This window comes from Rana temporaria, chromosome 10 (genome assembly GCF_905171775.1).
Source record: "Rana temporaria chromosome 10, aRanTem1.1, whole genome shotgun sequence".
In the NCBI taxonomy this organism is placed as follows: Eukaryota; Metazoa; Chordata; class Amphibia; order Anura; family Ranidae; genus Rana; species Rana temporaria.
The window spans coordinates 75,951,858-75,979,069 of NC_053498.1; the positions used below are offsets into that span (position 1 = coordinate 75,951,858).

Genomic DNA, 27,212 nt, shown 5'->3' on the forward strand with positions numbered 1-27,212 from the left:
CCTCCCCTGTGTTTTGATTAAATGTTTTCAAAATATGGGGTGAGTCACAGTTCAGTGCCATGAGAAAATGCAACAGCCATCAGAATATACATAGAGCTGGAGGGAAGAGGGGAGGGGGATGTGAATTGAGCACTTTTTACAGAAGCTGTGTATGTCTGCAAGCAGTGCACAAGATATGTAAGTAACCTGTCACTCAAGAAAGGACTTTGGTTTGTATCTGGAAGTCTGTTTTATTTCCCTGAGCAATAAAAAGAGGATTGCTCAGAGCTGGATTAACTCTGTGTGGCAAGACTGGGCACAGATGATAGGAAATCTTATTCTCTACATTGTGACATCCACTTTAAGTCTTGATTCACCAATATGAACATTTTGATGTGACAGAATCAAAGAAGTAGAATTACTATGTTTTAGGGAATGGATGTACAGTACCACATCCCATATATAATTCGGAAGCAACAAAAGAAGGATCACCTTTAAAAACTAGAGGACTTTTGAAGCACCATACTAAAGTAACAACACAAGTAAATACAACAATGTATTTATTAAATCCCGTTAAATGAGTGGTGAGATAATACATAACCACCGCAGACAGATTATAAATGAAATTATATGCCAAGGTCATTGAAAGCCTAACAAATACAAATTCTGAAGTGAAAGAATCAATGAGAGACTTTTGCTTGTGTCCTCTTCCAGCATCAGTAGATAGAACAAGAAGAAAGAAACCTCTGACATCAAATGCTTCCAGCCTTCCTTGTTTTTATATTATAGTCCTGGGCAACAAAGCAGATAGGAGGGTACTGGCAGCAACAGCTCACAATCTAAAGGAAAATGGAGGAAGTGAGGCATGAAGAACAAGTGTGTTCTGTGCACAAAGACCCTGTATAATATGGTATGATACCAGAGTAGTGATGGGGCTGATCAAAGTGAGTGCACATGTGGGAATGTGTATTCATTTACTCTAGGAGGGGACTAACTCTGGGTAACACTAACACACATTAAATACCTTTGAGTTCCTGCAACCAATTTTAAGAAGTCGACCCGAGGCACCTAATTTTACCACAAAAAAATGGGAAAACGTATTGACTTGAGTATAAGCCTAGGGTGAGAATGCAGCAGCTACTGTAAGCGGAAAAAACGGTCAACAATACCCATTTGCACGCCTCACTGTGCCCATTTGCATGCCTCACTGTGCCCAACCTCACTGTGCCCATTGCAAGGTCACTGTGCCCATTACAATCTCACTGTGCCCATCCCAACCTCACTGTGCCCATTGCAACCTCCCTGTGCCCATTACAACCTCACTGTGCCTATTACAACCTCATTGTGCACATTGCAGCGTACCTGAAATTCTTGACAGGCTGTGCTGCGGGTGTCCATTTTTTAAAACTGGCGGCTTCCTCCTGGTCCCGTCCCGTTCTGTGATAGGCGTTTGACACTGTGTTCAGTGTTCCACATATCACAGACATTCTTTCATCCTCGGACAAGAGAAGGTCCGTGATAGGTGGAACACTGAACACAGTGTCTGCTGGGAAACTGAGTCCGAGGATGAAAAAACGTCTGTGATAGGCTGAGCACTGAACACAGTGTTAAACGCCTATAACAGAACTTGACGGGACCAAGAGTAAGCCGCAAGTTTTAAAAAATGGACGCCCAAGGTACACTCACTCGAGTATAAGCCTAGAGGGGTATTTTCAGCGCAAAAAAGGGGCTGAAAAACTCGGCTTATACTCAAGTATATACGGTATTAATATTAACAATCATAATAATAATAATAGTAATTATTTGAATGTAATAAATAAATAAAAGTTATAATAATTCCTCCAGAATAATAATAATATAAATAATTTTATACATTGAAAAAGGTTTGGTTTTTATTGTCTGTGTCTCAGCTGGAAATATTCATCCTCTGTATTTATCCTAGTGGCCAATGTCTTTGGTACAAAAAGTGATGGCAAATCAACATTTTTGAGTTTACACAGAAAAATGAGGTGAGGGGAAATCATCTAACGGGAAACCTGTTCTAGTGTCAGTTGTCTAGGAGGGGATTTCTATGTAATAAGAAGGGAATTTTCTTTCTGCTGTGTCTCTAGGACAGAGCATGAAGGTAAATCTCAACAGGACATAGATGGCAAAAAATAAACTGTCAGGGTTCTTGACCATTACCTACTCTAACCAAAAGAAACAAAACATGTTGGCTGAACATACACTTTTTCTATTGACATTGTCAGGTATAAGAAATATATCTGTTGCATTATTTGTCAAGTAATATGGCTTGTTTTTCAGTACTTCTTAGTTGTTAAATTTAGTACTTTTTTTATCAATCCTTTTGTATTTGAATGTTTTATTTTAAAGTTATTGAATTGCACAGAACACATTGTAGAAAATGTATGAGTGTGGTGATTTGTAAGATGTGTTTTGCCCCTTCACCCGTAGAACAGTCAATCAGTAAGCTTGCCAATTGCATAGTCCTTTAGAAGGTCATATATTTTTTCTCTTGTCATAATACAGGGACAACAGATTAAAAAGCATATATTTTTTTGTATTTATATAGGTTTGTATTGTATTTTATGAGGGCAATGGGTTTTTGCATCACAGCATAGCCAATGACTGGAGCGCTGAAAAAACTAGGCTTACAAAAGGTGTTGTGAAGATGAAATGGTCCAGCAATAAACCAGGCCCTATGTAAGGGACCGCTTTGGCAATACTGCAATGTACAATGAATAATTTGCTTTATTGGGTTACACAAAGAACTTATTTCATTTATATGTTGATATATGTTGCCATATAAATTTAGCCTAGGTTCACACTGGTGCGATGTGGGAACCAGCTGGGTTCACACCTATGCGAATTGGATGCAGGTTTCTCCACATCCAATTTGCATGACAGGAGATTGTGACCAGCTCTCTATGGAGCCGGTTCACATATGTCCGTTGCGGCTGCGGAGCCGCGGTTCACACTGGTGTGATTTCAGCAGTGGTTCCCGCATCGCATCTCACCCGCAGGCAGTTCATGCTGCCTTCTGCAAACTGCTGCGGGTATCAATACAATGTTAATGACACCCCCAGAATGGTTCACAGATTGCAGTGTGAACTGTGGATTCATACAGGAATCGTATTGCATAGGTGAGAACACCCATGCGATCCGATTTCAATGCAGGGAAAAAACAAGTTCCTGCACCTTTTTCTGTGCGAATCCAATGCGAGTTCAGCCATACAACTGTATGGCTGAACTCGCATTGCTTAGACATGGCATGTGATCGGCACCTGCGGTGTAGGTGCGAATCACATGCCATGTCTGAGATGGCACTAATGTGAACCCGGGTTTAGGGCCGAATTCAGGCAAAAATGCAGCCCTGATTCGACCCTGAAAAGGAGAACAGGGACGCACAGGACCCCTGCTGTGTGCCGCTTCCGTCGGAGGTGTGAACCCAGCCTTAAAGGGGATAGAATATGCTCAGTATAATGCACATGGGATGTTTATAAAACAATATGAAATTCGCACTTATCTTCTCCATGTCGATATTCAACATTTTTTTCTTCAAAGGGTAATTTTTACTAGCATAAGGAAACCCCAGATTGGAGAATAGGCAGAAAGAGGGGCAGAAGAAGAGGCCACGGTGTACAAAGGGAAAAAATGCTCATTCCACCACATGTCTCCAGTTTGTCTGTAGAATAATAGTCAAAATGCTTTGTTTAGTTCAATGTAAGTGCTTACATAGAAACAGTTTGCTCAATACATACATTAATGTACTATACAGTATATAAGCACCAGTAAATCAAGGCACCCAATGCGCAGCTCAACTCATGATAATTAATCCACTAAAATTGTTTGAACATTAACTTCAATTATCCAATCATGTGAAAAGCACATTTGTGTTCGCTTTCAACACCCTTTGATTCTTTTTTCACATGATTAGATAATTGAAGTTAAATTATATGTGAACTATTACCTTGTAAAACAACCCATTCAGTTTATTATAGAAATGAAAAGCAAAACATTTGTGTGTATATGTATAAAAAGACATTACAAATACCCTTTTCTTTCTTTTTTTTATTATAAGTGATCACAAGCCCTCTGGCCCAGATTCACAAAAGAGAAACGTCGTCGTATCTCTGTTTTAGGGTCTTCCTAACTATGCGACTGATTCATAGAATCAGTTACGCATAGTTAGCCCTAAGATCCGACAGGTGTAATTGAATTACACTGTTGGATCTTAGGATGCAATACCTCGCCCGCCGCTGGGGGGAGTTTGCGTCGTAAACCAGCGTCGGGTATGCAAATTAGTAGTTACGGCGATCCACGACGGTTTTTCGCGCTCGCTACGTCGCTGCTAGTCTAGTTTCCCGTCGCAAAGTTAGTCGTCGTTTCAGCTGCCCTAACTTTACACAGCCCACGTATGTGCTGTATAAAGTATGGCCGTCGTTCCCGCGTCGAAATTTAAATTTTTTTCGTTTTTGCGTAAGACGTCCGGGAATACGAAAGTACGCTACGCATGTCGCCGTTCGAAAAAATGACGTCACTTCGCACAAAGCACGGCGGGAATTTCAAAACGGAGCATGCGCAGTAGGCCCGGCGCGGGAGCGCGCCCAATTTAAATGGCACACGCCCCTTTGAATTACGCGGGCTTACGCCGGAGGCCGCCGGTGTAAGTTTTCATGCAAGTGCTTTGTGCATCAGGCACTTGCGATGAAAACTTGCGGCGGTGTAACGTATCTACGATACGTTACGCCGCCGCGATTCTACGTGAATCTGGCCCTCTGTTCTTAGCTGCATAATGAGCTCTGAGAGCTAGGGGAAGAAAATCAGCAGAACACAGGTCTTCTGGTCCTCCCAGTGAATGACTGTGCAGTGGAAATGGGGGTCTGGGTGTCAGAATAAGTCTAATTATTGGAGTAGAGCAGGCTGAGTTCCCAGCTTATCCAGGAAAACTGACTAAACTGACCCCTGATGCCTAGTGTGGTCAGTTTTTAAAAGGAAAGCAGAGTGACTGGCAGGAACATGGAGTATGAAGTGTTGGGTTAAAGTGTTACTAAACCCACAACAGTAAAATCTGTCTGTATATGGAGCATAGCATACTTGTTATACTCACTGTGGAACATTGTGCAAAAAGGCTGTTTTATCCTGTATGCACAGATCCTTCTCTTCATGCATTGTCTATCTTGGGAAGGCCAGCTAACACAGGCAGTAGCCAACCTGCACATGCTCAGCTGTGTCTTTTATGCTGAAGAGAACATTTACTTGATCTCAGAGCTAGCCAGGTCACATGATATTGGCATTACACATGTGGGCGTGTATGCAGGCTGTAGTGGAAATCTCCTCCCACCTGCCCTCTCAGCACTGGAGAAACTGTGCAGTTTATCACATACAGATCATCCAAAAATGTATACAGTGTCAATATTTTAATGTAAAAAGAAGATTTATAAGCTGTGGGCACTGTGGGGGACAGATGAACTATTTTCATACTACTGGTTTAGTAACACTTTAACATATTCTTTAATATACATCCCGATTAGGGATGAGCCCGATGTTCGAGTTGAGCGCAGTGATTTTAATAATGTTTAAAGTGAAACAATAAAAGTGTTTTTTTTTTGTACCTGGGGGGTGTCTATAGTATGCCTGTAAAGTGGTGCATTTTTCCTTTGTTTAACTTTGTTAAAGATTTAGCTAGTGAACAACCAGCAGAAGTAACTGCCTCCAGTCCAGCAACTAACCACCCATTACAAACATCAATGCTACCCACACCATATGGTGCTACCTCAAATTTAGCACTGCTTGTGTGAGGCCTCCTGCACACGGGCAAAAAACAAATGCTGTTTTTAGAAGTAATTTTTATAAACACAGCTCTATTTCAGTCTATGCACACTGTGGTATTTACATTTGTATTTTGAAGCAGCGTTCAGGTGCCCCATACTGCATACATTCATTCATTCTACTGAATATAATATCAATCTAGTCATTAGAATGACACAGAGCCATCAGAGTTGACACATTCTAAAACGGCATGTGCCTGTAAATGCGCAAATCTAGTTTTTTTTTTTATGCCAAGTTTCTCTGGCAGCACTTGGCAGAATAATCCAGCGTAGATACGGTAGGAGAATTTTAATACCTCATGTGCATGAAGCCTAATGCAGCGTACACACGATCGGAATTTCCGATGAAAAAAGTCAGATGGACATTTTTCATTGGAAATTCCGATCGTGTGTGAGCCCCATTGGACTTTTTTCCATCGGTGTTTAGAAATAGAACACCTATCGTTTGTGTGGAACTCCGAAAAAAACCCACGCATGCTCAGAATCAAGTCGACGCATGCTCGGAAGCATTGAACTTAATTTTTCTCGGCTCGTCGTAGTGTTTTACGTAACCGCTTTTTGGACAGTCGGAATTTGGTCTGACAGTGTGTATGCAAGACAGCTTATACCGAGTTCCAATGAAAAATTCCATTGGATTTTAGGCCATCCGAAAATTCCGATCGTGTGTACGGTGCATTACACACCACACCACAAATACTCCTAGTCTCCAGCAACCCGTTTCAAAATATTTGAATTTCCAGGTTATCAGTCCAGACATGATCTGTGAAATTATTGAATTTTTATACATATGTTTTTTTACAATTTCATGCAATTGCAATACTCTAATAGAGTTCATCATCTCACCTTTTTGGACACTGATCTTGGCTGTTTGGTTGACTGTGATGTCATTTGGAATGTTTAGAGTACAGTAATATAGGCCAACATCAGAGGCATTGAATCGCTCAATGTGCAGCTGAACAAGACCACGTGCTGTATAAATAGTGGCTCGGTTGTGATACTTGTCAGTGAAGAAGTTAAGGTTTATTGTAGAAAGAATGATCTCGGGCTCTTTATTACGTTTCAGTTTGAATTCATATTTTAAAGGATTGTTTGTAACGTTCTGATATCGGCAGTCAATCCTTAGTTTTGGACCACGTCCAGTTAGACATGCTGTGAGACGTGTGATTTTCTGCTCATTGGATGCCTGCAGTACTAAAGAAAAAATGATATCCGTGAATAAACAAATAAAATCTCCACCAGTTAGCATAAAGTACATAATGAGATTTACCTTGAATAGAGCACCTTTCATACATCATGTAACAATCCATACCCCCCCAATGAGAAAGAGGGACATGTATAGCACAAAGTGTGTAGTGAAAAACACACCTCTGCCTCACCAACCTGCTGGCTGAACATCCAACCCTGGGTAACTCTTTCCCAGCTAGTCCCCTCACCTTCAGAACCAGGGACATGTGTGGAGCTCTACATAGCCCTCAAATAGAATTGAATGTAATCAACCTTCTACAGTGGGGATCGAACGTTTGGGCATCCCAGGTAAAAATTTGTATTAACCACTTGCCGACCGCGCACCGTCGTTATACGTCCACAAGGTGGCTCTGCTGGGCGAGAGCACGTAATATGACGTCCTCTCTCCCAGCCGCCACTAGGGGCGCGCGCGCGCCCCCGACTCCCGTGCGTGTGCCCGGCGGGCGCGATCGCCGCCGGGCACACGCGATCGCTCGGTACAGAGCGGGGACCGGGAGCTGTGTGTGTAAACACACAGCTCCCGGTCCTGTCAGCAGGGGAAATGCTGATCTTCGGTTCATACAATGTATGAACCGAGGATCAGTGTTTCCCCTAGTGAGGCCACCCCCCCCCCCACAGTAAGAACACACCCAGGCATACTTAACCCCTTCCCCGCCCCCTAGTGTTAACCCCTTCACTGCCAGTGGCATTTTTATAGTAATCCAATGCATTTTTATAGCACTGATCGCTATAAAAATGCCAATGGTCCCAAAAATGTGTCAAAAGTGTCCGAAGTGTCCGCCATAATGTCGCAGTACCGAAAAAAAAAATCGCTGATCGCCGCCATTACTAGTAAAAAAAATATAATAAAAATGACATGAAAATACCCCCTATTTTGTAAACGCTATAACTTTTGCGCAAACCAATCAATAAACGCTTATTGCGATTTTTTTTTACGAAAAATATGTAGAAGAAAACGTATCGGCCTAAACTGAGGAAAAAAAATGTTTTTTTATATATTTTTGGGGGATATTTATTATAGCAAAATGTAAAAAATATTCATTTTTTTCAAAATTGTCGCTCTTTTTTTGTTTATAGCGCAAAAACTAAAAACCGCAGAGGTGATCAAATACCACCAAAAGAAAGCTCTATTTGTGGGAAAAAAAGGACGCCAATTTTGTTTGGGAGCCACATCGCACGACCGCGCAATTGTCTGTTAAAGCGACGCAGTCCCGAATCGCAAAAAGTACTCTGGTCTTTGGGCAGCAATATGGTCCGGGGGGTAAGTGGTTAATGTGCATAACGAAGCCAAGGAAAGATGGAAAAATCTCCAAAAGGCATCAAATTACAGATTAGACATTCTTATAATATGTAAAAAAAAGTTAGATTTTATTTCCATCATTTACACTTGATCCACCCCCATGCTTAACAGTTGGACAAAGGTTAATTTCATTAAATTATGTGCCCTTTCTTCTCCAAATGTACCTTTGCTCATTCTGGCCAAAAAGTTATATTTTAACCTCATCGGTCCACAGAACTTGTTTCCAAAATGCATCAGGCTTGTCTATATGTTAATTTGCAAAGTTCAAACGCTGATTTTTGTGGTGAGGACGTAGAAGAGGTTTTCTTCTGATGACTCTTCCATGAAGACCATATTTGTACAAGTATCTCTTTATAGTGGAATAGTGTACCACAACTCCAGTGTCTGCCAGATCTTTCTGGAGGGATCGTGCAGTCAAACGTGGGTTTTGAATTGCTTTTCTCACAATCCTGCGAGCTGTTCTGTGATATTTTTCTTGGTCTTCCAGATCTTGCTTTAACTTCCACTGTTCCTGATGACTGCAATTTCTTAATTACATTCCGAACAGAGGATATTGACATCTGAAAACGCTTTGCTATCTTCTTATAGCCTTCTCCAGCTTTGTGAGTGTCAACTATTTTCAGTTTCAGTTTTCTAGACAACTGCTTAGAAGAACCCATGGTGCTGATTGTTGGGGCAAGGTCAGATGAGTCTGGGCATTTAAAACCTTTGAGATTGACATCACCTGGTCTTCCCAGACGATGATTGAGAACAATCCATGACACTGGCAGGTCTCAGCTTTGCAAAGGGGGCAGTGCATGCTATAAATTCTGCAGGGTGCCCAAACTTTTGCAGACGCCATTTTTTTGTTTTCTGTAATTTTGAAAGTGTAAATGATGTAAATAAAATCTAACTTTTTTTTACATATAAGAATGTCTAATCTGTAATTTGATGCCTTTTGGAGATTTTTCCATCTTTTCTTGGCTTCCTTATGCACATTAATACAAATTTTTACCTGGGGTGCCCAAACTTTCGATCCCCACTGTATATGTTTTGGAGGTACCACTTAAGACTGTTCAAGCAGGCCTAGCACCACTTGAGGAAAATGCATCACTTTTTAATTAATTTTGTTTATGGAAAATAATCTAAAAAAGGTAATCAGGTGCTGTCTGAAAAAAAGAGAATTCAATTTCACAGCCAAATATGCACTACCGAAGTACACTGTTGCAGATGCTGTTCCTTAGAACTGTGGTGTAATACTATGTACAGCTTTAGGTGGTTGTAAGCCTCAGAGATGGAAAATGAACAAAGCATATCCTTCTATAGTGTGTACTAGCCTGAATCCTAAGCATGGAGTCTGGCTCTTCTCTGATTCCTCTGTTGTCTGAATGAATCACTGTTAGAAGTCTACACTGACACCTCAGCCTCCAGGGAGACGGCCACCTCCAGCACAGAGCATGTCACTCAGCTTAATTTTTCTCTACACGTCTGTTAGAGGCTGGTGTTCTACTCAAATCCAATCAGCTATCAGATTTCTCAGAGCTCTGTGCTCTAGCTCTGCAGTGTGTGAAATAAGATCCCTGCCTTCTGCTGCTATGAAAAATCCTTTGATCTGTGAATTGTGAATAGCTGTATAGAAGAGATACAACCACCTAAAGGTCTCATGCATTTTTTATGCCTGTAAAAGCATTTCTATGTTAGCCTATGTAACCATGCAAACATAGGGCCGGATTCAGATACGAGATACGACGGCGTATCTCCGGATACGCCATCGTATCTCTGAGTGCGGGCGGTCGTATCTATGCACCTGATTCAGAGAATCAGTTACGCATATATTTCCCTAAGATCCGACTGGCGTAAGTGTCTTACACCGTCGTATCTTTAGGCTGCATATTTACGCTGACCGCTAGGTGGCGCTTCCGTATAGTTACGCAAGGAATATGCTAATTAGGTATTTACGCCGATTCAGAAACGTACGTCCGGCCGGCGCATTTTTTTTACGTCGTTTACGTTAGGCTTTTTCCGGCGTAAAGTTACCCCTGCTATATGAGCCGTAGCTAATGTTAAGTATGGACGTCGTTCCCGTGCCGAGTTTTAAAATGTTTAAGTTGTTTGCGTAAGTCGTTCGCAAATAGGGCTTTGCGTAAGTTACGTTCACGTTGAAACCAATGAGGCTTTGCGGCGTAATTTCGAGCATGCGCACTGGGATTCTTTCACGAACGGCGCATGCGCCGTTCACAAAAAACGTAAAATATGCGGGGTCATCTTAAATTTAAATAAAACACGCCCACAACATCCCCATTTGAATTATTAACATACGTTACGCCGCCGTAACTAAGGGCGCAAGTTCTTTCTGCATACGGAACTTGCGCCCAAAGTTACGGCGGCGTACCGTATCGCAGATACGTTGCGCCAGCAGATAGATAGATAAATCTATCTGAATCCGGCCCATAGGTGTTTACAGGCGTACAATATTTGATAAGTAGCATCCACAGGCTGGAAAAAAATGCACCAAAGGCATGTTTTAAATAGAAAAATGCAGGTACGCGTGTAAATGTGTCTAAACACATGTGTATACTCTTAAAACGATTCCAGTACCCAGAATAAATAATATCTAGCCTGTAGAATACATTTATGCTCAAATGCCATATGCGCATATACATGCGTAAATATGCACATAATCGCCATACAGATTGTAACATTAGATGTGTTTTTTTCAGCTAAATTTTGGCAGAAAAAATGCTGCCCATTTTCATAAACCCATCGGCCTAAGGCCCCACTCATGCTTCGCGCAGTGGTAACGTGTGTTTCTGCTTGATTTCTTTTTTAGCACATTTCCGCTTGCACCGCATATGACAGCCCATTTACTTGAATCAGCTGCCCTATATTCGACAAACACGTCAAAGAAGCTTCTGCATCGTTTTGGGCAGCGAGTTTTGAGCATTATGCTGCAATTTTCAAGTGTTTTCGCCATGCGACAATTGCAGCAAAATCACACCACGTTTGGGGTGCAATTAGGAATGAATGCCACCCAAACCAGTGTTGCATGTTTTGATGTGATTATAGCATAATCTGGGATTCTGCCTGTAATTCTAGATACATGGGGCCAGATCCACAGAGAGAGTACGCCGGCGTTTCTACTGATACGCCGGCGTACTTTCAAATTTCCCGCGTCGTATCTTTAGTTTGAATCCTCAAACCAAGATACGACGGCTTCTGGGTTAGATCCGACAGGCGTACGGCTTTGTACGCCTTCGGATCGTAGATCCAATACTTCGGCGTCCGCTGGGTGGAGTTTTTGTCGTTTTCCGCGTTGGGTATGCAAATTAGCTATTTCCGTCGATCCACGAACGTAGGCGCGGCCGTCGCATTCTCTTACGTCGTCTGTAGTCGGCTTTTTCCGGCATATAGTTAAAGCTGGTATTTTGCGGCGTATAGTTAGATTTGCCATGTTAAGTACGGCTGTCGTTCCCGCATTTTATTTGAATTTTTTTTTATTTTTTGCGTAAGTCATCCGTGAATCGGGATGGACGTAACTCACGTCTAAGTTAAAAAAAAATGACGTCCTAGCGACGTCATTTAGCGCAATGCATGGCGGGAAATTTCGGGACGCATGCGCAGTTCATTCGGGGCGGGGACGCGCTTCATTTAAATGAAACACGCCCCCTAATCGCCGATTTGAATTCCGCCGCCAGAGATAGACTACGTCGCCGTAACTTACGGCGCGAAATGTTCCTGGATTCGAACTAAAGCCAGGTAAGATACGGCGGCGTAGCGTATCTCTGATACGCTGCGCGGGTGCAGATCTCTGTGGATCTGCCCCATGAAGTTTAATCAGGGCACGTGAAAGGGCCTATGAAAGGGCCCTTTATAGTATCCCCCTAACCTGCAAATAAAAAGATTTGTGTATTTCCATGCCATACTCAAAACCTTACAAAAACAAAAAGGACGCTCCACTGTACCAGGTTTCATTATCAAATATCTGGCACAGCAGTGGGGGCTTCTTATACCATATGGGTGACATGGGCTTGCCATCCAAAGGGCCAAAAATGACCATCAAAACTTGTCTCTCATTGAATTCAATGCCATTGGCTCTGGCTAAAGACATCAGCACCAGAACTACCAGGTGACCATTGGGTGTACATTATTCACCTTAAAAATACTGAACTGGACTAAATTTTATGTTTAAAGATATTTTACTCTTTTAGTTTCTTCTGCGTACATTTTTTGTCCTAATTTGTGTACTTTATTTGTAGCGTGTAAGTGATATCTTTTGATACTACCAATGCATTTAGGGTCCACATGTAAAGTTCTCATTTGTGTTTATACTACAGTTAATGAACTGCAATTGTTTTGTTTTTACACTTACCAAAAAAGAAAATCACTGCTGGCAGCAAGTAATTCATTTTTCTTCTTTGTTGGCACTGAAGAAAATAAGGATGTATATTAGATTTTGTTGCACCCCTTCGTTGTGTATTAACTTAAATACCTGTAATACAAAGGAGGATGTTATGCAATTGTATTGTAAGCATTAGCTGGATTGAATAAATGCATGGAATCAGACTTGGGCTGGCAAAAGAGTATTCTTCCATCATGCCACTATACTCCAAAACAGGGCTCATTATCAGAGGGTGGAGGGACCTCATTTGTTGTATGGTCTCTATACCTATAGAAGGTTTTTACTAAAGGCTGCCCAATATAAGCAATCATTTAGAGTATCTGTGAGGGCTTACAGTGTTGTGGCAACACCACCACCACCAAAGGCCCAATTTGTCTGCCCCTGTTCAACAGGTGCATGTAATTACAATTCTTGATCTAATATTTCACAGCAGGGCCCGTTCCAGCGCCCACCAAGAGTAACTGTGTAGACTTGCAGTGTTGTGGCACCAGCATCACCACCAACAAAGGCTCAATTTTTTTCTGCCTCTGTTCAACAGGTGCATGTAATTACAATTCTTGATCTAATATTTCACAGCAGGGCCCATTCCTGCACCCACCAAGAGTAACTGTAAGGACTTACAGCAGGGGTCAAGTCCTGGGGAAAAAAGTGTGGGAACTCCCACCCAAGATCCACTCCCCCACCAAAAAAGAAAAATGATACGCTTATATGCATAATTACAAAATCGCATGTTTTTATTTTTTCGGTCCACTGTATCTTAGTAATCCTTTATGTTACTGGCCGCTTCCTGTATATGGATTCATCGGGTAGTGTGTGGGTATTCCGTCACTTCCTTTAAGCAAGTTCTTTCTAAATCCCACGATAACTCGCGGCAGACCTCCGCAAATGTCTCCTGGGAACAATGACAAAAGCTCCCAGGAGACATTGCGGCATCGAGGAAGTGACGGAATACCCGCACACTACCCGATTAATCCATATACAGGTAGCGGCCAGTAACATAAAGGATTACTAAGGTTCGCCTGCCCCTGACAGTGACTCGAGCTGGGCATCGCCGCTTAGACAGTGACTCGAGCTGGGCTCGGACGGCTCGGCTGCTCTAGTCCTGCAAAGGGAACTGCGTTCCCGCTGTGAAAAAAGTGCAGGGACTCCGTTCCCACGCGTTTCCGCAGGACTTGAGCCCTGACTTACAGTGTTGTTGCACCAGCATCACCACCACCAAAGGCCCAATTTTTCTACCACTGTTCAACAATGGCCCCTACTTTCAAACATCCAACTTACAAATTCTCTCCTGTAAGAGGTGTCTCCTGTCCACTGATGCTTTATCACCAATCCTTGTTTCACTAAAAAACCCAAATTTAAAAAAAACATTTGTCATTGGGGCAGAAAGTGAGGTGAAATCTTCTGAACAGGTGCACAGACAGCAAAACAAATGTTACAGGGGTGATAACCCTGTCCCTATGTTTTTTGGCTGGAGCTACACTTTAAAAATATACCAGTTCAAAATTACAAACAGATTCTACTTAACAACAAACCTACAGTCCTGTCTTGTTTTTACCGCCTGTATACTGCTGTTCAGAGTATATAGGGCCTGGGGGCGTCACGCCTTTCCTTTTTTTAATTTGGGTGCAGGGTTCTCCTTTATATCCATACAAGACCCAAAGGGGCTGGTAATGGCCTGGGGGTTGGGGGGGGGGGGGAACAAATGCCATTTTTCTCAACGATTCTCGTCCATATTGCCGGGACCAGGCATTACATTAAAGCCGCAAGCAGTTTTAAATGACCTTTTTTCCTATAGAAATGTCATTTTGTGCAGGGACAGTTCTAAACACGGGAAACACGTGCCACTTCACAAGCATACTAAAGACACCCAGCAGGTATAATATTTAAAGGAATATTTAAAGGAAAACCGTGTGTACGAGGCTTAAGTGTAGCATATAAAAGCATGATAAACACACATACAGTAGGCAACTCACACATATGTGGAAAAATAAGTGCGGTCCAGGTCTGCAGCTCAAAATTGTCTGCATCAGGTATATCCTATCCCAAAATTCCCAGTTAGATAGTTTTTGTGTTGGTAAATACCAGATACTGGTGGAATCGGGAAGCAAGAAGTAGCTTTTTGGTTCTGGCCTGAGAAAAAGGCCGGACGGCCTTGAAACATGTTTTTATTAATATTATTAATAAATGTACCTTACTTACGACGTTCAGATTGTGTCCTCTTTTTATTTTCTGTGACCAATCACTACTACTGTAATAGGGAAATAGGGTTGAATCACATGCACTCATATCCTCTAAATTATTAGAAAGTATTCATTATTTTGGTTTGCTAAATGCAATGGTGACAGTGAACAGATAGTGAGTAAAACCATTTCCTTTGTCCTGCACTAGGAAAGCACGGCTTTGGTTTAATTGGTTATCTGGGCAATTAGTTTCAGATCAATCAGAGCTTTCCACAATTGACTATAAATAGCTGTACCTCTGGCGAAGGTTGCCATTTTCCAAAAAGGTTGGAATCCATTTTTTTTTCTATTAGAGAGCCTATCTAAAGCTGGCCATACACTGGGCAAATGTCTGCCATGTCCCGAGGAGCCAAGTGTCAAAATGCAATAGACACAGCGGGTGAAAAAAAAAGAAAGCAAAAAAAATTCTAATTAGCTAAATATGAAATTTTTGTTATCCAGCAGTTATGTGGGGCTTTAGATTCTGCTCTGTTTCTGAAAGGGAGCTAGTTCTTCTGTGCTCGTTTTTTTAGGTAATTCATTGTGCTCAGGGGATACTTCGCCATGCATCAAATATTTATTTGTAAAACAAGGACTGTTTACATATAGAACAGATAAAACAACAGATTTTATTAGCTTAACCACTTCATTACTGGGCACTTAAACCCCCTTCCTGCCCAGACCAATTTTCAGCTTTCAGCGCTGACGCATTTTGAATGACAATTGCGCGGTCATACAACACTGTACCCAAATTATATTTTTATCATTTTTTTCCCCACAAATAGAGCTTTCTTTTGGTGGTATTTGATCATCTCTGCGTTTTTTTTTTTTTGCGCTATAAACAAAAAAAGACAGCAAATTTTGAAAAAAAACATTAAATACATAAAAACATAAATATTTTTTACTTTTTGTTATAATAATATCCCAATTTTTTTTTTTTAAAGTTTTTTTTCCTCGGTTTAGGCCGATACGTATTCTTCTACATATTTTTGTTAAAAAAAAATCGCAATAAGCGTATATTGATTGGTTTGCGCAAAAGTTATAGCGCCTACAAAATAGGGGATAGATTTATGATTTTTTTTTTTACTAGTAATGGCGGCTATCTGCAATTTTTTTGTCAGGCCTGCGATATTGCGGCGGATATATATCGGACACTTTTGACACAATTTTGGGACTATTCACATTTATACAGCGATCAGTGCTATAAAAATGCACTAATTACTGTATAAATGTGACTGGCAGGAAAGGGGTTAACACTAGGGGGTGAGGAAGGGGTTAAATGTATTCCCTGGGTGTGTTCTAACTGTGTGTGGAGGGGGACTGACTGGGGGAGGTGACCGATGCCGTGTCCCTATGTACAAGGGACACAGCATCGGTCTCCTCTCTTTCTGACATGACGTGGAGCTCTGTGTTTACACACAGAGCTCCACGTCCTTGCTGTCACCGCCGATCGCGGGTACCTGGCGGACATCGCGGCGGCCAGGCACGCGCATCGGCATCTCAGCGATGCGCCGGGCACAGTGTTTCCCCGCTGCGCGCCCCCAGCGGCGCGCACGGGGAATGCACATAAAAGGACATCAAGGGACGTCCACCCGGCAGTTGAGAGCCGCGCTGTGGACGTCTTTCGTCTACAGCGCGGGTCTCAAGTAGTTAAAATAATAATAATACCCAAATATTGTTTAGTTTCCCTAAAATTCTACAAATTCTAAATTTACAAAGGAGAATCTGTAGAATATGCATAAGCAGGGCTTTTTTTCAGGGGGAACTTGGGGGAACTCAGTTCCACCACGTTTGGCTCAGACCCTTTGGTGCCCGCTCACCACAATCACTTGTAAACACAGAAGTCTGGTTTCTGTGTTTACAAGTGACAGCTTTGTAACCACCTGAACTCTGCACTCTGTATGTAATGCAATTCTGGTATTTAATGCCCCTTTAAGACCCTTCTACTGTTTGTGAAATCTGAACGGGTCGTGGTTGAGTTCCTGCATCTATTTTCTGAGAAAAAAAGCTCTGTGCATAAGCCTCCGTTTTGATATTCCATTCACATAGTGGTGCATAATCCGAGCATGGATAATGAACACAAGCTAGTAATAAAATTATATTGGTCTATAGAAGCTGAAAGATTCCTGCAAGCTGATACCATTCACATAACATTGTAAAAAAAGACATACAGTAGGTGCACGCGATATTGTGTCAATCTCGCTCCCTTTCTCGGCGAGATTGAGCACCTACGAGCCCCATCGCGGGAGCCAGCGCCGAGCTGGCTTGCCGCGATAGAGACAAATCCGTCATAGAAGCGACGGGAGATCCGACTTGGATTCCCGCCAATTCTACACGTGTGCGGCGTTTGTTATGAATCCTGAGGGGGAAGTCCCCGCCGGATTTTAAATAAAAATCCGGCATGGGTTCCCCCCTCAGGAGCATACCGGGCCCTTAGGAGGAGGGAGAGCCCCCCCTACGCCGAAAAAACGGCGTAGGGGGTCCCCCTAGAATCCATACCAGACCCGTATCCAAAGCACGCTACCCGGCCGGCCAGGAAAGGAGTGGGGACAAGCGAGCGCCCCCCCCCCTCCTGAGCTGTACCAGGCTGCATGCCCTCAACATGGGGGGGTTGGGTGCTCTGGGGCAGGGGGGCGCACTGCGGCCCCCCCACCTCAGAGCACCCTGTCCCCATGTTGATGAGGACAGGGCCCCTTCCCGACAACCCTGGCCGTTGGTTGTCGGGGTATGCGGGCGGGAGGCTTATCGGAATCTGGGAGCCCCCTTTAATAAAGGGGCCCCCAGATACCGGCCCCCCACCCTAAGTGAATGGATATGGGGTACATCGTACCCCTACCCATTCACCTGGAGGAAAAATGTTAAAGTCAATAAACACAACACAAGAGTTTTTAAAATAATTTATTTTTCTGCTCCGGAGGCTCCCCCTGTCTTCTTTAGCTCTGTTTACCAGGGGGGGCTTCTTCTTTGACGTCTTCGGGTGGGGGCCGCTCTTCGCCGCCGTCCGGTTCTCTTCCACCGCCGGGGGGGGTCGCTTTTATAAAAGCGCCCACTCCTCGGCGGGTTTCCTCCGACGTCTTCGGCGGGGGGTGGTGTGCTTCTTCTTCCGCTATCCGGGGGGGTCTTCTTCGGCTATCCGGGGGGTCTTCTTCACTCTGCGGGGGTCTTCTGCTATGTTCGCCGCTCTCCGGTTCTTCCTCCAGCTGTCCGGTGCCTTCTCCTTCAGCGCTGAACGTCTATCTTCTTCTTCCGTGCTGTGACGTATTCTTCTTCTTCCGGGCTGTGATGTCATCTTCTTCTCTTCTCCAGATGTTGACACGCCGGCTCTTCTCGCTGAAATGAAGTGTGCGCTGCTTGCATCGGACCTATATAGGCCTCACAGTCCCATCATGCTCTGTACCTACCCATGTGATACCTACCCACGTGGGTAGGTATCACATGGGTAGGTACCAGAGCATGATGGGATTGTGAGGTCTATATAGGTCCGATGCAAGCCGCGCATCCGTCATTGCAGCGAGGAAAGGCGACGTGTCAACATCGGGAGAAGAAGAGAAGTGAAGAACATGACGTCACAGCACGGAAGAAGAACTCACAGCACGGAAGAAGAAGGCACCGGACAGCGAGAGGAAGAACCGGGGTGCGCCGAGTCAACAGCGGAGAGCGGCGAACATAGAAGGAGACCCCCGGAGAGTTGAGAAGACCCCCCGGATAGCGGAGAAGACCCGTCGGGATAGCGGAAGAAGAAGCCCCCCCGCCGAAGACGCCGGAGGAAACCCGCCGGGGGGTGGGGGCTTTTTTAAAAGCGCCCCCCCCGGCGGTGGAAGAGAACCAGACGGCGGCCCCCACCCACCCGAAGACGTCAAAGAAGAAGCTCCCCCTGGTAAAAGAGCTAATAAAGAAGACAGGGGGAGCCTCCGGAGCAGAAAAATAAATTATTTTAAAAACCCTTGTGTGGTGTGTTTATTAACTTTGACATTTTTCCTGAATGGTTAGGGGTACGATGTACCCCATATCCATTCACTTAGGGTGGGGGGCCGGTATCTGGGGGCCCCCTTATTAAAGGGGGCTCCCAGATTCCGATAAGCCTCCCGCCCGCATACCCCGACAACCAACGGCCAGGGTTGTCGGGAAGGGGCCCTGTCCTCATCAACATGGGGACAGGGTGCTCTGAGGTGGGGGGGCCGCAGTGCGCCCCCCTGCCCCAGAGCACCCAACCCCCCCATGTTGAGGGCATGCAGCCTGGTACGGCTCAGGAGGGGGGGGGGGCGCTCGCTCGTCCCCACTCCCTTCCTGGCCGGCCGGGTAGCGTGCTTTGGATACGGGTCTGGTATGGATTGTAGGGGGACCTCCTACGCCGTTTTTTTCGGCGTAGGGGGGCTCTCCTTACAACTCATAACAGACCTAAGGGCCCGGTATGCTCCTGAGGGGGAACCCATGCCGGATTTTTATTTAAAATCCGGCGGGGACTTCCCCCTCAGGATTCATAACAAACGCCGCACATGTGTAGAATTGGCGGGAATCCAAGTCGGATCTCCCGTCGCTTCTATGACGCGCTTGCTGGGATGTGCTGTCACTATTCCAGTGAGTGCGAGATGTCGGCGAGATCTCGGCACCATGTCGCCGAGAATCAGCGCGATGCTGTCGTGCTAAAAACACAATATCACAAACACCTACTGTATGAAGAATGCCAGGTTTAGCGCTGGTAGGGGTTTACTTCCCACATTGATAGTACCGGGGCCCTGAGTTTTTCAGCTACATCCCGTTCGTGGAGGAACCACACCCAATCCCTCCACTTATTCATGAAATGTCCTTGGACTGATAATGCTGAGATTTCTAATGATGTCAAATTAAAAATTATTTCAAAGGTATGTTTTAAAGATATTTGTTATAAATCATATTCAAAGAAATAAAGCATAAGTATTAAAATATTATGGCCTTTACATTCATTTCATTATCATGTGCTACTCAAGGCCATTTTATATAATGAGTTTAATCTCATAACCTCATATTTAAATAGTGTGGCCCGGATTCAGATAGACTTTACGTCGGCGTATCTATTGATACGCCGCGTAAGTTCTACAAAGCGTGGGCGTATCTTCTTTCTGTATTCAGAAAGCAAGATACGCCAGAATTTTACTAAGATACGGCCGGTGTAAGTCTCTTACACCGTCGTATCTTAGGGTGCATATTTACGCTGACCGCTAGGTGGCGCTTCCGTATATTTACGCGTCGAATATGCAAATTAGGTAGATACGCCAATTCAGAAACGTACGTTCGCCCGGCGCATTTTTTTTTTTACGTCGTTTACGTAAGGCTTTTTCTGCCATAAAGTTACCCCTCATAAAGCAGGGGTAAGTCATGTTAGGTATGGACGTCGGAAACGTACGAACAGCGTCGTATTTTACGTTGTTTGCGTAAGTCGTTCGCGAATAGGGCTGTACGTAAGTTACATTCACGTCTAAAGCATTGACAGTTTGCGGCGTAATTTGGAGCATGCGCACTTGGAAACGTTCACGGACGGCGCATGCGCCGTTCATAAGAAATGTCAATTACGTGAGGTCACAAGTAATTTAAATAAAACACGCCCACATCATCCACATTTGAATTAGGCGGGCTTACGCTGGCCCAGTTACACTACGCCGCCGTAACTTACAGCGCAAGTTCTTTCTGAATACGGGACCTGCCGCTGTAAGTTACGGGTGCGTAGTGTATCTGAGATACGCTACGCCTGCCGAAAGATACGCAAATGTATCTGAATCCGGGCCTGTGATAACATATTTTGCAACTCACAGTTTTTTCCTGAGGAATTTGCTAAATAAAATATCTCAGATATGTGAGTTAGGGCTCATTCATACTTGTGGTTTGGGGGCAGTAAAAACACACAGTTCAACCAAGTTTTCACTGCTTCCCCTCGAGGCTGGGTTCACACCTATGCGAATTGAATGCGCGTTTCCATGCATTCAATTCGCATAGCAGGAGAATGTGACTGGCTCTCTATGGAGCCGGTTCACATATCTCCACAGCGGGTCTGGTGCCGTGTGCCGGAAAAACGCGTGCCTTTTTTGGTGCGTTTTAGGTTTAATTTCAGCCCTAAATTCTGGCTGAAATCGGACCTGAACCAGTACGCAACGGACCCCTGCTGTGAGCCACATGTGGCGGCAATGTGAACCAGGCCTAAAGAGGAACTGCAATCTGCTCACATAATTTGTAATAAAAACATCTTTGCCATTCTGAAGCTTCCCTTCAACCACTTTGCATATTATTTTATATATACTGTGATTCTGTACTTGCCAAATATGCTGCAGAAATATCCCTCCACTAAGTCTGGCTGCAACCATTTTAACTGTGGGCAACTGAAGCTGCTGCCTGTTCACTTCCTGGATTTATACAGACACATGAGGCACACCTCCAGCTCTCCAGCCCTCACTGGCCTTTTTATGACTCCTCTCCCCTCCCTTCCTGGCAAACTCTCAGGAGAGTGAAAGAGAGAGCTGTGCATGATGTCATAAGCCTAGGCTAATGACTAGACAAGAAATAGGAAGTGAGCTGTATAAGGTATTTACTGGCAAAAAAAATAAATATGTTTTACTATCCAAAGTTAAAACAACAAGGGCAGAAGATTTAATAGATGGAAAGTTGAAAAAATTACTGAAGGTCTGATTTAAGCTGCAATCACCTTTCAGAAGGGGTAATGCTAGGGTAAACTAATCCTCTGGAAAATGTGAAACATACACATATATGAAGATTCAAGATTGCATCAACAGTTTTTAAAAACATTAACCCTTTCATGCCTACGCCTATGTATGACATTTGGTGTTTACAAGTTAAAATCCATATTTTTGGCTAGAAAATTACTTAGAACCCCCAAATATTATATATATTTTTTTAGCAGAGAATCTAGAGAATAAAATGGCGATTTTTGCAATATTTTATGTCACACGGTATTTGTGCGGCGGTGTTTTAAACACAACTTTTTGGGAAAAATTAACTTTCATGAATTTTAAAAAAATGAAAAAGTAAAATTAGCCCATTTTTTTGGCATAATGTGAAAGATGATGTTACGCCGAGTAAATAGATACCAAGCATGTCACGCTTTATAATTGCACGCACTCGTGGAATTGCGACAAACTACGGTACCTAAAAATCTCCATAGGCGACACTTTAAACTTTTTTTACGGTTACCAGGTTAGAGTTACAGAGTAGGTCTAGTGCTAGAATTATTGCTCTCGCTCTGACGATCGCGGCGATACCTCACATGTGTGATTTGAACACCGTTTTCATATGCGGGCGCGACTTCCGTATGTCTATTCTTTGCTGCGCAAGCTCGCGGGGAGGGGGGCGCTTTAAAAAAATATTTTTTTTGTTTTCTTATTTATTTTTATTTTTTTTATAATATTAAATTGTGTTTTTTTTTTTTTTTTACATTTTGATCACTTTTATTGCTGTCACAAGGAATGTAAACATCCCTTGTGACAGCAATAGGTCGTGACAGGTACTCTTTATGGAGGGATCGGGGGTCTAAAAGACCCCCGAGCCCTCCTTTGCACTTCAAAGTATTCAGATCGCCGAAAACGGCGATTCTGAATACTGTGTACTTTTTTAAATCCGGCGCCATTGACAGCCGAGAAACCCGGAAGTGACGTCATGACGCCGCTTCCGTGGTTTCAATGCGGAGACTGAATCAAAGCCGTTTACGGCTTAATGTCAGTCTCCGCCTGGACACAGAAGGCGCCGGATGGAGGATCGGGTCTCCCGGTGGGACGGGAGGCCCGGTGAGAGCGGCGAAAGGCGGCGGGAGGGGGGGATGTCCCCTCCCGCTCCTCCGGCATAACAACCGAGCGGCTTTTAGCCGCATCGGTTGTTATGTTTGGATAGCCGATCGCCGGCTCTAAACAACGGTACCGGGATGATGCCTGCGGCCGAGGACGCATATATGCGTTGCGTCGGCGCGAAAGGGTTAAAGCGGTATTAACCCCAAAACCAAAAATGTAATACATTGCAGCTTACCAGTCAGGGCCGATCCTAGGCAGGGTGCACAGGGTGCTTTGCACCCTGGCGTCTGCAGAGGTGGGGGCGCCGAAGTGGCAGAGTTCTCCCCTCCCTCCTTCTCTCCTTGTTTGTGTCCATCAAAAAGAACTAGTGTTCTGAGCATAGGTGTGTGTCCGTCCAGAACTGATGTGTCTCCGACCATCTCCTGTACTATGTCTGCAGTCTCTGACCATCTCCTGTATTATGTCTGCAGTCTCTGACCATCTCCTGTACTATGTCTGCAGTCTCTGACCATCTCCTGTACTATGTCTGCAGTCTCTGACCATCTCCTGTACTATGTCTGCAGTCTCTAACCATCTCCTGTACTATGTCTGCAGTCTCTGACCGTCTCCTGTACTATGTCTGCAGTCTCTGACCATCTCCTGTATTATGTCTGCAGTCTCTGACCATCTCCTGTACTATGTCTGCAGTCTCTGACCATCTCCTGTACTATGTCTGCAGTCTCTAACCATCTCCTGTACTATGTCTGCAGTCTCTGACCATCTCCTGTACTATGTCTGCAGTCTCTGACCATCTCCTGTATTATGTCTGCAGTCTCTGACCATCTCCTGTACTATGTCTGCAGTCTCTGACCATCTCCTGTACTATGTCTGCAGTCTCTGACCATCTCCTGTACTATGTCTGCAGTCTCTAACCATCTCCTGTACTATGTCTGCAGTCTCTGACCGTCTCCTGTACTATGTCTGCAGTCTCTAACCATCTCCTGTACTATGTCTGCAGTCTCTGATCATCTCCTGTACTGTGTCTGCAGTCTCCGACCATCTCCTGTACTATGTCTGCAGTCTCTGACCATCTCCTGTATTATGTCTGCAGTCTCTGACCATCTCCTGTACTATGTCTGCAGTCTCTGACCATCTCCTGTACTATGTCTGCAGTCTCTAACCATCTCCTGTACTATGTCTGCAGTCTCTGACCATCTCCTGTATTATGTCTGCAGTCTCTGACCATCTCCTGTACTATGTCTGCAGTCTCTGACCATCTCCTGTACTATGTCTGCAGTCTCTAACCATCTCCTGTACTATGTCTGCAGTCTCTGACCATCTCCTGTACTATGTCTGCAGTCTCTGACCATCTCCTGTATTATGTCTGCAGTCTCTGACCATCTCCTGTACTATGTCTGCAGTCTCTGACCATCTCCTGTACTATGTCTGCAGTCTCTAACCATCTCCTGTACTATGTCTGCAGTCTCTGACCGTCTCCTGTACTATGTCTGCAGTCTCTAACCATCTCCTTTACTATGTCTGCAGTCTCTGACCGTCTCCTGTACTATGTCTGCAGTCTCTGACCATCTCCTGTACTATGTCTGCAGTCTCTGATCATCTCCTGTACTATGTCTGCAGTCTCTGACCATCTCCTGTACTATGTCTGCAGTCTCTAACCATCTCCTGTACTATGTCTGCAGTCTCTAACCATCTCCTGTACTATGTCTGCAGTCTCTGACCGTCTCCTGTACTATGTCAGCAGTCTCTGACCATCTCCTGTACTATGTCTGCAGTCTCTGATCATCTCCTGTATTATGTCTGCAGTCTCTGACCATCTCCTGTACTATGTCTGCAGTCTCTAACCATCTCCTGTACTATGTCTGCAGTCTCTGACCGTCTCCTGTACTATGTCAGCAGTCTCTGACCATCTCCTTTACTATGTCTGCAGTCTCTGATCATCTCCTGTATTATGTCTGCAGTCTCTGACCGTCTCCTGTACTAAATCTGCAGTCTCTGACTGTCTCCTGTACCACGTCTGCAGTCTCTGACCGTCTCCTGTACCACATCTGCAGTCTCTGACCGTCTCCTGTACCACATCAGCAGTCTCTGACCGTCTCCTGTACCACATCTGCAGTCTCTGACCGTCTCCTGTACTATGTCTGTGGTCTCTGACCATCTCCTGTATCATATCTGCAGTCTCTGACCATCTCCTGTATCATGTCTGTAGTATGTCTGGGGGCTCTTTCTAACAGACTCTCTAACAGAAGCTCTGTCTGTGTCCATCAGAGAGGCCCCCCTCCAGGTCAAAATAAAGTACTCTGCTTCTCTCCCTGTATTTTGTTTATTGTTAAGAGATCATGTAAGGATCTCAGGGTAAGGAAGACTTTGTGGAGGAGCATCTCTGTGGTTGAGTCATTGCCATAGAAACATTTGTTGTAAAATGACCACGCCCATGTGGGGGCACCAGAAATATTTCTGCACCCAGGCGCCCTGTGACCCTAGGATCGGCCCTGTTACCAGTCATTAGATGTGGTAGCTGTATTTGTTTTCTTTTGTTTGTCTTTTTTCCCATCTGTTTTAACCTAGTGATCTGTCCAGTAACACACCTCCTGTATTAGTGAGACAACAGCTCCGGAGGAATGAGAACAGGAGGCACAGCAGACAGCAACATTGTCAGCTGGGGAAGTGGAGGAAGGGTAGTGTTAAATGTATTAGCAGGTTTAGATACTGTAACAAATTGAAGCCAAACTCCAGCTCACACTTTATAATCAGTTACAGCAAACAGTTTTTTTTTCTTTTGGGATAAAGCATATGTGTGCGCAGCCTATTGCATTAGGGTGTGCACCCCAAAGCGCAAACATATTTGGATGTGTGTGCATGTGTATATTCAGTATACTGATGGTGTCAGTAGAGCGGTGGACAGTGTCAGTATGGCAGAGATTGGTGTCAGTCGGGCAGTGGACAGTGTCAGTAGTTTTTATTTTTATTATATTTTTTTTATTTTAGGAGCCCCATTAGGCAGCTTTGGTGAAATATCAGGGGTCTATTTCTGTGCGTTACTGCACGTTTAATGCTGTATATTTCTGTGCATTACTGCATGTTTAATGCAGTAAATTTCAGTGCATTAGGGCATGTTTAACGTTGTATATTTCAGTGGGTTATGTGCCGTTTAATGCTGTATTTTTCTGTGCGTTAGTGCACATTTAACGCAGTATATTTTGGTGCAATCTGCACCACACAGGGTGATTAGGGTGTGCCCAGGCACACCCTGTGCGCACGCCTATGGGATAAAGGTTTTTCATGAATAAGTAAAAGCTGATCATTTTAATCACCCCTACCAGTGTTAGGCGGTTTGTCTCATCCATGTAAACTGAAACATTCTACTGTTGAGCATGTGAAAAAAAAAAAACAACAGATTTGCTAGCTGGATCACCAGATGAAAAATTTAAGAAAGAAAACCTAAAAAAGGAAACAATGCAGCCATCACATCTAAGAACTGGTAAGCTGCAATGTAACCAGGGCTTTTTTTTTAGGGGGAACTTGGGGGAACTCAGTTCCACCACCTCTGGCTCAGACCCTTTGGTGCCTGCTCACCACAATCACTTGTAAACACAGAAGTCTGGTTTCTGTGTTTACAAGTGACAGCTCTGCACTCTGTATGTAACCCCCCTGAACTCTGCACTGTATGGAATGCAATCCTGGTATTTAATGCCCCTTTAAGACCCTTCTACTGTTTGTGAAATCTGAACGGGGTCGTGGTTGAGTTCCTGCACCTATTTTCAGAGAAAAAAAGCTCTGAATGTAATAAATGTTTGCTTTTGGGTTTAATACTGCTTTAGATCAATTCTCAAAGCTAACACATCAGGACAAGAAGCCTTCATTTCCAAAAACAGGGTCCAATGCAATCTGAAAATTACAGTCACATGACTAAAATAAAGCTTTTTTTTCCGCTTTTGTTAAAGCTTTGCAAATTGAACTAAATTTGTCACTTCCTAGCTGACAACTGAAACTGTCTGAAGAAAAAACCTTAATGATACGCAGCGACCGGATTGTCCCTTTAATGCTTCATGTAGAGTTTTGGGACGCTGCAGGGGAGACTCGGAAGAGAAATGGTTTCTTCATGCAATTGCAAGAAGTAATGTCACCTTAGAATGACATTTACCATTAAACAAATCGTTTTCCTGACTGCTCAGAGCCTTCCCATCATTAGACAGCTAATCCGATTACACCTATGATACCCTACAACATATATACACTTTTTTACATGCATGAATTTAAAATAAATAAAAGTCCATTGAAGATGAAAGTTCTCTCTCTGCATTTTTATATCTTTTAATGTTCCCAATGCCTAATTTTCCTGTGATTCAGTCCATGCAAGAATCTGCGTGCATCTCAGCCTGATAGAAGCATGCTTTACCTTCTTCCCTGAGTCTGTTCATGGGCTCCTTGCAGCAGTCAGACAGCTACCTCCCTCTGCCGCAATGTTCAGATTCTTACTGCAGTGAGGGGAGG

At 43.9% G+C, this 27,212-nt stretch overlaps 1 protein-coding gene across 3 annotated transcripts; it reads right to left on the minus strand.

Moving 5' to 3' along the window:
* Nucleotides 1–522: 522 nt before the first annotated feature.
* Nucleotides 523–27,212, minus strand: THY1 (Thy-1 cell surface antigen). 3 transcript variants are annotated; one of them, XR_005743850.1, is made up of 5 exons: nucleotides 27,118–27,212; nucleotides 12,704–12,758; nucleotides 6,654–7,001; nucleotides 3,502–3,664; nucleotides 523–818 (listed from the first exon to the last, which is right to left on the minus strand). XR_005743850.1 is itself a non-coding variant. In XM_040325525.1 (4 exons), the coding sequence occupies exons 2-4, from the start codon at nucleotides 12,738–12,740 to the stop codon at nucleotides 3,555–3,557; spliced, it is 495 nt and encodes a 164-aa protein (XP_040181459.1). In that variant the 5' UTR covers nucleotides 12,741–12,758; nucleotides 27,118–27,212; the 3' UTR covers nucleotides 1,790–3,554. The 3 variants fall into 3 exon arrangements, 2 of the variants coding, with proteins under 2 accessions (XP_040181459.1, XP_040181460.1); XM_040325525.1 differs by lacking the exon at nucleotides 523–818 and having other exon boundaries at nucleotides 1,790–3,664; XM_040325526.1 differs by lacking the exon at nucleotides 523–818 and having other exon boundaries at nucleotides 1,790–3,664; nucleotides 12,704–12,823; nucleotides 27,118–27,206.